Source organism: Borostomias antarcticus, assembly GCF_949987555.1.
Source record: "Borostomias antarcticus genome assembly, chromosome: 10".
NCBI classification, from domain to species: Eukaryota; Metazoa; Chordata; class Actinopteri; order Stomiiformes; family Stomiidae; genus Borostomias; species Borostomias antarcticus.
This window is the reverse complement of record NC_140243.1, coordinates 23,036,914-23,049,413: the sequence shown is the minus strand read 5'-3', so window position 1 is coordinate 23,049,413 and position 12,500 is coordinate 23,036,914. Positions and strand designations below refer to the sequence as shown.

Sequence of the window (12,500 nt, the reverse complement as noted above, 5' to 3'; positions counted from 1 at the left end):
GAGCAACCGCAGGTTCCAGACAACTCCTCTACGAGGTTAAAGGTGATCTCCTTCAGGTCAAGCAATCCATCACTTCACAATCTATTCATCAGGACTGGACGACCATAGGTCACTCTGAGCTGTACTAGTCAGGCCTGGAACCTGAGGGTGGAAGGTTAAACGGGACTGCATGGTGGCAGCATCACAGCTGAGAGGTTAAAGTGGGTCTCTGGGTTAATCCACACACACACACACACCAGACCAGGCAGCTCAAGCTACAGTATTAGAAACTACAGCTTATTAATAGCACATAGCTTGGAGTGCTACTGGTAAAACGGTGGGCGCGCATGAGCTCACACACACACACACGCACAAACACACACAAACGCCGCCGTGTTCTAACAAACGCACATTCTTACACACAAAAACACTGTACAAACAGTCTGGATCCCGCTACGCGCCCACGCACGCCGCATCCCCCTGGGGCCGGTCGAGCCAGACGCAGCTCCGAACCGTCCCACCGCCACTGCTAGCGTTTGAGCGCTCAGGCCACGCAGCGCGACGGTGTCTGCGCAGAGACACACTTCCTCTTCTTTCCACCAGACAGACGCGCACCCAAACGCCGTCTGCCTCATCTCGTGGTACTCGCGGGAGTAAAACAAAATAGGGCTGCGCAGTCAAGGCGGCGCCCCGGGGCAGGTGCCCGCGCAACTCATCACCGAGAGCCGACGCGGGCACAGTGCGATGTTGGCGCTTGGATGTTGGCGCTTGGCTGTCGCTCTAGCTACAAATTTGGGCTAGGCGGTTTCAGGCCCTGTGGTTGGGTTGTGTGGTTTCAGGCCCTGTGGTTGGGTTGTGTGGTTTCAGGCCCTGTGGTTGGGTTTTGGTTGAAGGGTCCCTGCGTTTCGACCAGAGGTATTTTAGCATGTTTCTTATTTTTTTATTATTATTATTATTGTGTGCTTGCGGCTCTCGCCGTCAATTCGAGTGCTGAAGTCTTTAGCATTCAGCCAGGGGCTTAGAGGAGAGCAGGGAGCGACTCTGTGTGTGTGTGTGTGTGTACATGCATCCACTCCATCTTGCCAGCCTAAAACGCAAAGCAATTAGGGCGGCCAGATGGTGAATTGGACTGAGAGTAAGTAGCTGTGCATGGATCGAGACGGGCCAAAGAGATGACCTGGGACGTGACGTCAGGAGAGAGAGAGAGAGAGAGAGAGACAGAGAGAGAGAGAGAAAGAGAGAGAGAGAGAGAGACAGACACAGAGAGAGAGAGAGAGAGACCGCTGACCGGTCCTGCAGCAGCAGGCGGGCGCCGAGACCACCACCGCTAAACTGTCCAAAACGTTGCCTGCAGCGACACACAAACACATGTGCGCGCACACACACTCCCTCGCCCTCCCTGCCTCCCTCACTTGTTAAATTTTGGCCAAACCAGTCGGGTTAAGTCAGAGTTCAAACAACGCAGCGTTTGGGAGTCGTCCCATTCACTGAGTTTCAGCCAGGCTGCACATTCCCCCACCGATCAATCTCTCCGCCTCCAGGAGTCATACTAAAGCAACACAACCACATTCCTGAGCCACTAGTGTGTGTGTGTGTGCGAGTGTGTGTGTGTCCGTGTGTGTGGGAGGGGCGGTGACAGTACTGGGGCAAAGTGCGTCAGGGAGTACATGAGTATCATTGTTTTTACAAGCTGACAGACAGACAGAGAGAGAGAGAGAAAAACCATGCATGTAACAATCCACCAAGCGATGAGTGTATTTGTTTTGCTTTTTTATGATTGTATTGCTTGTTTGCTGTAATTGTTCACTGATTGTTGTAACCAGGGCTTCAATGGGCTCAATGGGCTTCCTCTGGATAAATAAAGGTTTTAACTGAACTGAAATCTGTGCTGAAAAAAAGATTCATACACAGAAAAAGCTGAAAATGTCCCCTTAGTCATCAGCCAGATCTTCAAACTACCTGTTACCCAAGCAGCCAGACAGCCCCAGGGGCGGGGCATGTGTTTGGGATGGGGGTGGGTCACCTTGGCTAGCATGGCCTGGCTGGCTGGCCCAGCTCTAGTGCGATTCCATTCTCATGGACTATCAGAGATCTGCTGACAACACACACGGCTCATCAGAAGTGGGAGGGCACAAGGAAATGAGACTATAGGAAAAGGACGGGGCGAGTCTCAATCCATTACATTACAGTCAATTAGCAGACGCTTTTATCCAATCCTAAATGAGACTTTTTAGTTAAAGGAGGGGGCCAGTCTCGATCCTGAAGTAGAGGAGACCAGAGACTGGGAACCTAACTTCATTGCCTGATCAATTAATCTATAAATCTAATCAGTGTGTCGGTCAATGCTGGGGGTGTAAACGATCTCCCTCCAGAGGGCTCACTCACGTCATGCGACACCAGAAGAAAGGAAAAACACAACACTTAACCACAACGGGATCATTTCAAAAATCAAACTTTATTCGCAACCAAATACAAAAAAAATGTAGAAAGACATGACAAATAGTGACAAATAAATCTTTTTTTTCCAGAAACCAATATGAGATTTTTTTTTTAATCAATAAGGGCTGGTGAACAAAAAAAGCACATTTTGTGGTGAGTGTTTGTTTGCTTGAGTGTGAACCAGCCAGCTGTACAGCAGAAGCACATTTGTTTGGCTTTAATCACGACGCAGCAATCAAGATCGTAAAGCACAAATAATAAAGCACTGCAAAATGAGATTTAAAAAAAGAAGAAGATTGAAACTGTCAAACGGGACTAGAATATCCTTCATGCTTTCCGTTGAGAGAAACACCAACATGGGACACCATAAATTAGTAATTCTTTATCTGCTAGATACTTATATATTTAAACTATGTACACTGGAGAAGTGGTTTGCTGTGAGGAAGGCGGGCTGCGGGGATGTTAAGGCTTCATTAAGTCATCAGTGTTTGGAGCCAGAGTAGAATGTGGATTCTCGGAACACAAACATCCTTATTTATTAAAAATAAAAAATAACAACAATGTTGTGCTAGACCCTGCTCAGAAACGAGCAGGTTTTTTATTTTATTTTTTTTAAAGCATGAAGAACTTGTGCCAAATGGAGGCTCATAAATATAGAGAAAAAAAAACTTTTTTTTTTTTCAGGCAAAAACTTTTTTTCCAAATGGAATAGCGAAGTAGTGATTCACTAAAAGCATTTTTTCCCCAGACTGAACCATGGCACCTTAGAGGATGAGCCCAGCAGTACTGAAGGGAAGTCAAATAGGAAAATCTTTGAACATTTCCCTAAAAGCATTTTGCTCTGAATCCATGACCTTGGGTGAAATAAGAGTGATGTGGGATCGTGTGTGTGTGTGGAGATAGAAATCTGAAAGTGCCCTCAGTCTGGTCCTTCAAACCAAACCTTTATGTTCCATTTTTGGGGGGACAAAAGTAGTGGAGCAGCAGGAAGATTACCCAGTAAGCTCTCTCTCTCACACACACACACACACGCACACACACACACACACACACACACACACACACACGCACGCACGCACGCACGCACGCACACGCACGCACACACGCACACACAAACTTTCACTCTCTCCCTTTCTCTCAAGAGAAAGGAAGGAGACTGAATGTTCTGACAGAGTCAAAGCCACTAGGGGTGAGGAAGAAAGAAAGAGTGTGTGTGTGTGTGTGTGTCTGACTGTCCAGGCTGTGTGTACAGCAATACGTTTTCCATCCACTACAGTGACCACTACAGTGACAGGAAGTGGCCGCTCGGGCAACAGACCCTGTGGCAGTGAGAGATGCCCCAAAGACCACAAGACACACACACGCACGCACACAAACACACACACACACAACTAAAACAGCAATCATGCACACAGTCTAGCTGATACGGTAAACATTGGGTGTGGTTTTTGTGGCCAACAGCACTTGGTTGTTGGGTAAATATGTTGAATTAGCCAACTTAAATCAAAAGTAATTTTGGTTGCCTGAAAGCGAATCTTGTCAAATAAACAGTGAGTTGGATGATCTAGATTATAACAACGATGACGCCATCCATTTGGCTGTTAACATTGAGTTTGTACTGTAGTTACATTCTGTGTGCATTCTGGCACTGAGATGATTGAACTCTGACCCTAGGATCAACGAGGAAGTGAAGTGAGAAGTCCAAGGTGACAACACTGACTCTGCACATCTCTTATTTACACATTGATAAATATCCACAGTTTTCACAGGAGCTCTACAAGAAAAACAACAAAAAGGCTTATACGTATAGCATACAGATACTGTACCTCACATCGAAATATAAATACCACCCTGCCGCCCTGGCAATTCTTTTAATCACGCTGTACCACGCCAACTGAAATATAGCAACAACTCTCAACAACCACAAGTCTCATACGAATACGGAACAGGTGAACATGTATGGAGGTGTTACGCAAGTGCAAAAAAATAGATTTGTCACTGTTGGTGGTCACAGCGGTCCATGTGATTGTGTTGATTCTTTCTGTCCACCCTGTGGGTGCGGTCATGGTGAAGGCGGAGGCCGTGACTGTAGTATATGGGTCCATGGGTCGGAGTTCTGACAGACTTGTCATCCACCCCCACTCTCTCTGCCTCACTCCCTACATCGCAGGGAGGTCAATGGCCACCATAACAGTCATATCACAAGCAAATATCACCCTAATGGCTACTCTCTCTGTGTGTGTGTGTGTGTGTGTGTGTGTGTGTGTGTGTGTGTGTGTGTGTGCGTGCACGTGTCACCCAGGGGCCATCGGCATTAGTGGGCAGAGTTAAATAGGCATGAGAAGAGGTGCAGACACCCTTTGCATCCTCAGCGATGGGACGCCCGGCGCACAACCCCCGTGTCCTCTGTGGAGGGCCGTGACCCAGATACAGCCCGGATCTCTAATAGGCCTCTAACACACCTGGGGCGGCCAATCACGGCGCTCGTTACAAGTGACCCGGTGATTCACAGGTGAATCCTGAAAGGTGATTCTGGAACCGGTGGATTCCGGGATGGATCAGGATATAAGGGCAGCGGGAGGCTCTCAGGGAAGAAGGGAGGTCGTGGCCCTCTTGTGTCGTTAGAGACACACACACACACACACACACACACACACACACACACACACACACACACACACACACACACACACACACACACACACACACACACACACACACACACACACACACACACACACACAGTGTACATACTGTAGTAGCCGTAAAGGATGATATTGTTTGAATAGCTCTCCGGTGGCTCATTAGGGAGATGGTTAAACAGTGCAGCTGCATCATAAATGAGACACAACCTTCCATGGCCTGCTGTCTCTCTCCCTCCCCCCCCCCCCCTGCGTACGCAACAGCTCAGCCCGGACCAATCAACTGATCCCTTTTAATTGATCCCTTCATTTATGGGGTGCAGATTGGAAACAATGCCACTGAATCCCTGTGTAAAGTGACATAACCCTATGTACTGTAGCCTGACATAACCATCGGGCTGAGATCTGGGCCGTGAAAGCTTTACTGCAGGTACAGACAGAAGCAATGGAATGCCAATGCCGAGATGTGCAGGTGCAGTACAGCGAGCCGAGCCCGGCTCGATTACTCGGGGCCCGGCCAGGGCGGGGTGAGCGGTGCGTTTGACACGCGCCGTGAAATACTCCCCCGCTCTCCGCAGCCCTGACCTCCACACCGCTCTGAGTAAATCACCACACTGCTAATAAACAGGGGTGGGGGGCGGTGGGGGTGTGGGGGGGGGGGGGGGGGAGAGAGAAAATCGCCACGTCATGAACGATAAGCGGTGGCAATCTGTTGGTCCCAGCTAAGCGGGCGGCTTCATGGTTCATTACCAATCAATGTCCTCGTCAGCAGTGCAGAGAAAGAGGAGGGGAGAGCGAGAGACAGCGCGAGAGAGAGGGAGAGAGAGAGAGAGAGAGAGAGGAGAGAGAAAGAAAGCAGCCATGCTGGCTCTGCTCCCCTCAGTCTTTTCTCCAGTCGGAACCCTCGCCCCCCCCCTTCCCGTCTTCTCGCTGACTGTCTGTTCCGTGCAGACGCCCCCCAGGCACTGTTTGTAGCACCTTGCTGGCAGATTTGTTCAAACTAATATCATCCTCACTGCTGTCCTCTCCTATCAGCGCTTGGTTATTCATGGTTTCTAGTTTCAGACAATTCGAAGGCTACTGTGCTGAATTGATAGCAGGGAAACGAAAAAATGTGTATGCGCAGGGGATAAGAGATAGAGAGAGAGAGCGAGAGAGAAAGAGAGAGAGAGAGAAACACTGACTATTTCACAGCCCCCGTCGCCCATTTTTCCCTGCGAACCCTTCCCCTCCCCTTAGTCACAGCGTAGACGTGTATCTGGAACAGGAAGCCATCCCACAGGACGCTGAGAATAGCGAGGGAACAGACATCTCCGTGACACCCCTTCCATTCCCGCACTGTGTTGGGTACACCGTGTTCAGCGGAGATGAGGAGGGCGCTGTGTCGTCGCGCCATCCTGCCACTCCTCGCCACAATGTTCCTCTGTCCGGAATGTTCCGCCAAGGTCCCCGATGCTAGTTACAGACAGCAGGAGCAACGCAGCAAAAGTCCAGATTGTTTTAGGATTTTCTTCTTCGTTTTGCTAATGTTTGGTAGATACCAAGTGATCCCAGTTTCTTTACATTAGGACAAGACACCACAGTTGTCTAGTCGATGCACCCCTCCACCCCCTGTCTTTTGGAACATTCAACCCTTCCGTTTTGTTCAGTTCATCAAGGTCATTCTGATTTATCGGACAGCATAGTGGTGGGTAATATATTTCATATCTATTTCAAAAATAAAAGTGGTATTCGATTCTTTCACAGGGGGAGAGGCGCCCCCAAAACCGCAGAATCCACTGGAGGTCTTCATACCTCCTTCCCTCCATGTCAAACTCCTCTTCTCCTCTCCTCCTCCTCCTCCTCCACTCCTCCTCCTCTCTACACGTACACAGCAGTCCGTGAGATGACCGATCCATCCCTCTGGGACTCCATGTCGTCGTCCAGGTAGCCGCCCATCATGCCGTCCTCGTCCTGGGGGGGGCGGAGCTGCAGGATGGGAGCTCCGCCTCCGAAGTGGTCGTACCTCTCCTCCTCGTCCTCCAGGTCATCAAACTTCCTCCTCTCCGCCTCGTCGAGCTCGCTGCTCAGCAGGATGTCCTGCGCCGTGGGCGTGGTGGCGGCCGCCTCCTCCCGGCCCCCGAGGTGCAGCGGCTGGTGGTGATTGGCCTTCTCTGCCAGGCCCTGGTTGGCGGAGCTCTCGCTGTACACGTAGATGGGCCCGTTGTTGTTGCCGGCGCCGGCACCGCTGCCGCCGTTGTTGCCGGTGCCGTTCTTGCTGGCCTTCTTCCCGCCGCCGAAGAAGCGGGACTTGATGTCGAAGGAGCCGCCGTTGCCGTTCCCGCGGTAACCCTGCTGTTGCCTGCGGTTACGGCTGACGAGGACGGCGATGAGGGCGGCCACCAGGAGGAGGGCCAGGAGAGAGCCAATCACAGCCCCCGCCACCACCCCGGCATTGGACGAATTCACTGAGGGCTCTGCATAGAGGAGGGAGGGAGGGAAGGAGAGAGAGAGAGAGAAAGAGAGGAAATTAAGGGAGGAGAAAAGGACAAAAGGAGAAAAAGCGACAGATTAAAAGGGAAATGGGGTGAAGAGAGATGTGGGAAAGAGAGAGAGAGATGAAGTGAGAGAGGACGAAACAGAAGAAAAGAAAAGATCAAGAGTAACAAAGGATAGAAAGAGAGGGAGAGAGAGAGGGAGAGAGAGGGAGAAAGAAAGAGAGGGAGAGAGAGAGGGAGAGAGAGAGGGAGAGAGAGAGAGGGAGAAAGAGAGAGAGAGAGGGAGAGAGAGAGAGGGAGAGAGAGAGAGAGAGAGAGAGGGAGAGAGAGAGAGAGAGAGGGGAAGGGTTGGGTGATGTCAATGGTACTGCTCTGAACTGTTTGAGCTGAGACGTGTGTGTGTGTGTGTGTGTGTGTGTGTGTGTGTGTGTCTGCGTGCGCATGGGCTCTAACAGCACTGACATTTCCTCCTCTCCCTCTGAGCTGCTCATGTCCCCATTCCAACAGCAACGTGACAACAGCCTCCTTGCAACGCAAAAGCAACGTCTCCCCAACGTTTACCCCGGGTGTGAGCACGCTATGAAGGCTCTCTGAGGATTCCACTCCTCTCTTCCTCTCTCACACGCGCACACACACACACACACACAAATATGGCTCAGCACCCCAAATAACACAACAAAAGGAATCCAAGTACGCGCACACACGCACACACGCATGCACACACACGCGCACACACGCACACAGCGTTCCGAGAATGTTGTCTGGAGGGCAGAACAGGTGGAGGCCATGCAGGGGATGAGGGTGATGGATGAATGCAGGGATGGAGGGAGGAAAAGAGGAGGGGGGGTGACTGACAGAGCGAGACAGCGGAATGACAACTGCTGCTCCCCGAACGCAGAGCCAGGAGGGCCAGACTGGCCGCCCTCGCCCCCTAGGTGGTGCAGCATCAACTGTGCGTGAGAGAGAATGAGTCTGGGTAAATGTGAATAATCTCAACAGGGAATCCAGTAGAGATGGAAGAATCACACACGCGCACACACACGCGCACACACACACACACACACACACACACACACACACACACACACACACACACACACACACACACACACACACACACACACACACACACACACACACACACACACACACACACACACACACACGCACAGGATGGTGACAGAGAGCAGAGAGGAGACAAATCTACTGTACTTGACTTTCACTCTGCCCATTCTTCACTTAGATATGGAGAAAAGCAGGAGAGAGTATGTGTGTGTGTGTGTGTGTGTGTGTGTGTGTGTGTGTGTGTGCGTCCAGGGATGTGTGATGGGATGAGTGATGTCTAAATCAGGGCTGTAGAGAGCTCCCCTATGACCAGCCTGCTCGAGACACTGCAAGATATTGCTCTCTAAAATCACTCCCCCCTCCCCCTCTCTCTCTATACAGAGCACCTGCATCATCTATCCTCCTCTCCTCTCCTCCATCTCTTCACTGTCTCCTCCTCTAATTCAAATGTCCCAATGACTCTCTCCCACTCTCTCTCTGCCTTCCCCCATGTCACATACAGAAAAATCCCGACAGAAAAATGGCTACTACTGCACGCACACACACACACACACACACGTCTGTCTCCCCCCTGCTCTTCACAGTCCCAAACAGCGGCTAAACGCATCCATTCACACACAGCGACTCCGACCTTCCTGCTGTTCTCCAGTACGTAGGAACACGGAAAGTGCATTTACACCTCTGGTTCCTCTGCAGAGTCCCTGCCACGAACAGCACCCCGGAATAGCCCTCCGTCACCGGGGCTGCGCTGCTGGCAGACTGGCCTCCTTTACTGGGGCAGAGGGCAGACGGGACACCTCGACTGTGGAGCTGGGTCAGAACTCTTAAGGATTCAGGGTCGCACGCACACTTGTAATAGGAGTTCTATTTAGCCTACCTCCTCTGCATCTGGCGTGGAGAGTGTTGGGATTGAATGACCTGAGCATGAAGCTACCCGAGTGTAATATGAAGGGTTTGGTTACTAAATGAGATACAGTATATATCCCTTTTGAGAAATGTCAGCTATTTTACATGAATGTTTAAGATTCCATAGCATTTTGTGGAAAAATACATTTTAGTGCAATGCACAGCAATAATGTATCATCTTAAAATCAGTTTACAGAAATATTTCTCACACAGATAAAAGGTACCCATTAGCAATCGTTTCTGATAATAAAATGTGAATGTGAAAGGGGTGTTTATCTTGTTTTGCCACCCAACTGTCCATACTGAATCTCACTGAGCCGGCACAAGCTGTACCATGTAAAAAAAAAAAAAAAAAACATGGTACAGCTTGGAAAGTGAAATATGACCAACTAGAAATGGTGCTCAGAGAGCACAGACCTCCGCCCATGAATGCATTTCGTGGCTCTGTGTGCACGCGTGTGTGCAAGCAGGACGTTTGGTATTTATGCATTCTTTATGCCGAGAGCTTTATACCAGTCCAAACCCGATGTCTCAGTGACCTTCCCATGTCAAGATATGTCCGTTTCAATTCCCCCCATTGACAATGAAGGGGATTTTTCACTCCTGAGCCTACATTAAGTCCAAAAAATGAGTGGAGGTCAATGGGCAGCTCGTGGACCCACCACGTAATTACCATCTGCTCCAAAATGTAATCGGTTCCAACGGGCCCATGCTAAACCCCTCCACAAGATTCATGAAATCGGTCAGATCATGGACCTGCCCTGAGATTCAGATCTGCTCAAATTGAATGGGTTCCAAGGTGGCCCACACCCCACCCGAGTTTCATGAAAATCGATCTGGTAGTTTTTGCTTAATCCTGGTAATAAACCAACCAACCAACCAACCAACACCAAAAACATTACCTCTCGCCCTGCGCCGCCGTTGCCGGGGCGGAGGTAACAAAGCCCACGCATCGGTACAAACCCGCCCCCGGAGATGACAAACTGCTTTGTATACATATCATTGTGACGACCATCTGTTCAGAGTGACAGAGTAATGGAATAGGTGGCACACACACACACACATACAAAAACAAGCGTACGCACACAAGACAAGGCGCTGACACAGGCGCGCGTGTTGACGAGGGGCCCGAGTTTGGGCCGGTCTCAAACCTGTTCCCTCACTGAGCACCAATGCCCAGGGACACAGCTGACACACAGAGAGAGCAACAGACAGATTTGTTTTGTTTGTTTGTTTTTTTTACAGAATATGAATTATTTAGCCCTCGGAAATAATATATCATTGATAGCCTATGTAGAGGCAGATCTACTTCACACTACTCGGCGAGCGCATCGGTTACAGGGCTGGTCATTGTTACCGCCTGGTGGTGATAGCAGCTAAAAGCTAGCGGTTTTATGGCTCGTAGCCTATTTTGTTTATTCATTTAGTTACAGTATTGTGCGCGTGGCCCAAAATGAGAAGTAGAGTAGATGCTGGTTTTATCCTGTGACTGATTATGATGCGACACCCCTGCAGGCAGAGATGGGGGCTGCTAGCGGCAGTTAACATGTACCATCCCACTCAGGAGCAGGATGGAGGCGGTTAAGATGTGGTTAAGGCCGGCTGGTCTTTGAGAGTGAGGAGAGAGGAAGAGGGAGACCAGCTGAGCCGGGGCTGGAGGCATGTCTCTCCTCCCTGAACTGGGAGATCAGTGGTTTACTGCAGGAGACTGACAAGCACACTGACAGAGAGAAGGAGAGGGTGGGGGAGAGAGAGAGAAAGAAAGAAAGAAGAAGAGAGGGGCAGAGAGAAGGAGAGGGTGGGGGAGAGAGAGAGAGAGGAGAGGGGGGGAGCGAGAGAGGTGAGAAGATGGAGGATCGGAGAGAATGAGACTCTAGACAGAATGAGACTAGGGTGAAGCATAAGAGAGAGAGAGAGAGAGAGAGAGAGAGACAGAGGTAGAGGGAGGGAGAGAGAGAGAGAGAGGAGAGAGAGAGAGAGAGAGAGAGAGGTGCGTGACCGGGCTGCAGGGAGGGATGAGGAGAGAGGAGGAGAGGAAAGGAAGAGTAGTCATGTGGACATGTACCCCTCCCTCCCTCCCTCTCTCTCTCTCTCTCTAGGTATGCAAGTCAGAGACAGCAGTACACCAGGCACCCAGCTGGCCAGACAGCCAGCGAGCAGAGCAGGTCATGCTGACCAGCCAGCCGGACGCAGCTCACCTCCATAACAGGCGGACAGACAGACCAGAGAGACAGACAGACCAGAGAGACAGACAGACCAGAGAGACAGACAGACCAGAGAGACAGACAGACCAGAGAGACAGACAGACCAGAGAGACAGACAGGCTGGACTGAGTCAGCTGGTATGTATTCAGCTGGAGGAGGCACGGACCTGCTACACACCAGGTGCTCGCCATTTCACGCCTGTCACCCCCTCTTAGCCCTGTTTGTCCACACACACAGCCAGATTAGTGTCTACGGGCTCTCGCTCGCTCGCTCTCTCTCTCTCCTTTCTCTCCCTCCTTCTCTCCCTCCTTCTCTCCCTCCCCCTCCCTCTTTCCCCCTCCCTCCCACTCCCCACCCCCTCTCTCCCCTCCCTCCCTCCCTTCCTCTCCCCCTCTCCCCCCTCCCTTCCTCTCCCCCTTCCCCTCCCCCTCTCCCTCCCTTCCTCTCCCCCTCTCTTCCTCCCTTCCTCTCCCCCTTCCTCTCTCTCCTCCCTCCCTTTCCCCCTCCCCTCCCCCTCTCCCTCCCTTCCTCTCCCCCTCTCTTCCTCCCTTCCTCTCCCCCTTCCTCTCCCCCTCCCTTCCTCTCCCCCTTCCTCTCCCCCTCCATCTCTCCCTCCGTCACTGCCTGCCTCCCTCCGTCCGTCCCTCCCCTTCTCCCTCCCTCCCTCCTTCTCACTCTCTCCCCCTCCCTCTCTCCCCCCCTCCTCTCCCTCCCTCCCTCCCTCCCTCCCTCCATCTCTATAGCTGTCTGTGCATTCAGTTCGTCTCCTCCTTTGACAGAGGAGGGAG

General features: G+C 51.2%; 1 protein-coding gene across 2 annotated transcripts in view; it reads right to left on the bottom strand.

Moving 5' to 3' along the window:
- LOC311314396 (nectin-2) overlaps positions 1-12,500 on the bottom strand; it is a 71,951-nt gene that overhangs the window by 22,016 nt on the left and 37,435 nt on the right. Inside the window, exon 7 of one of the 2 annotated variants that reach the window (XM_084444738.1) lies at positions 2,450-7,516. The exons of the other annotated variant lie outside the window; for it this stretch is intronic. Coding sequence (XP_084300864.1) covers positions 6,921-7,516 — 596 coding nt within the window. The 3' untranslated portion in view covers positions 2,450-6,920. Of the gene's footprint in view, positions 1-2,449; positions 7,517-12,500 lie in introns of those variants that run through there. 2 annotated transcript variants of the gene reach the window in all.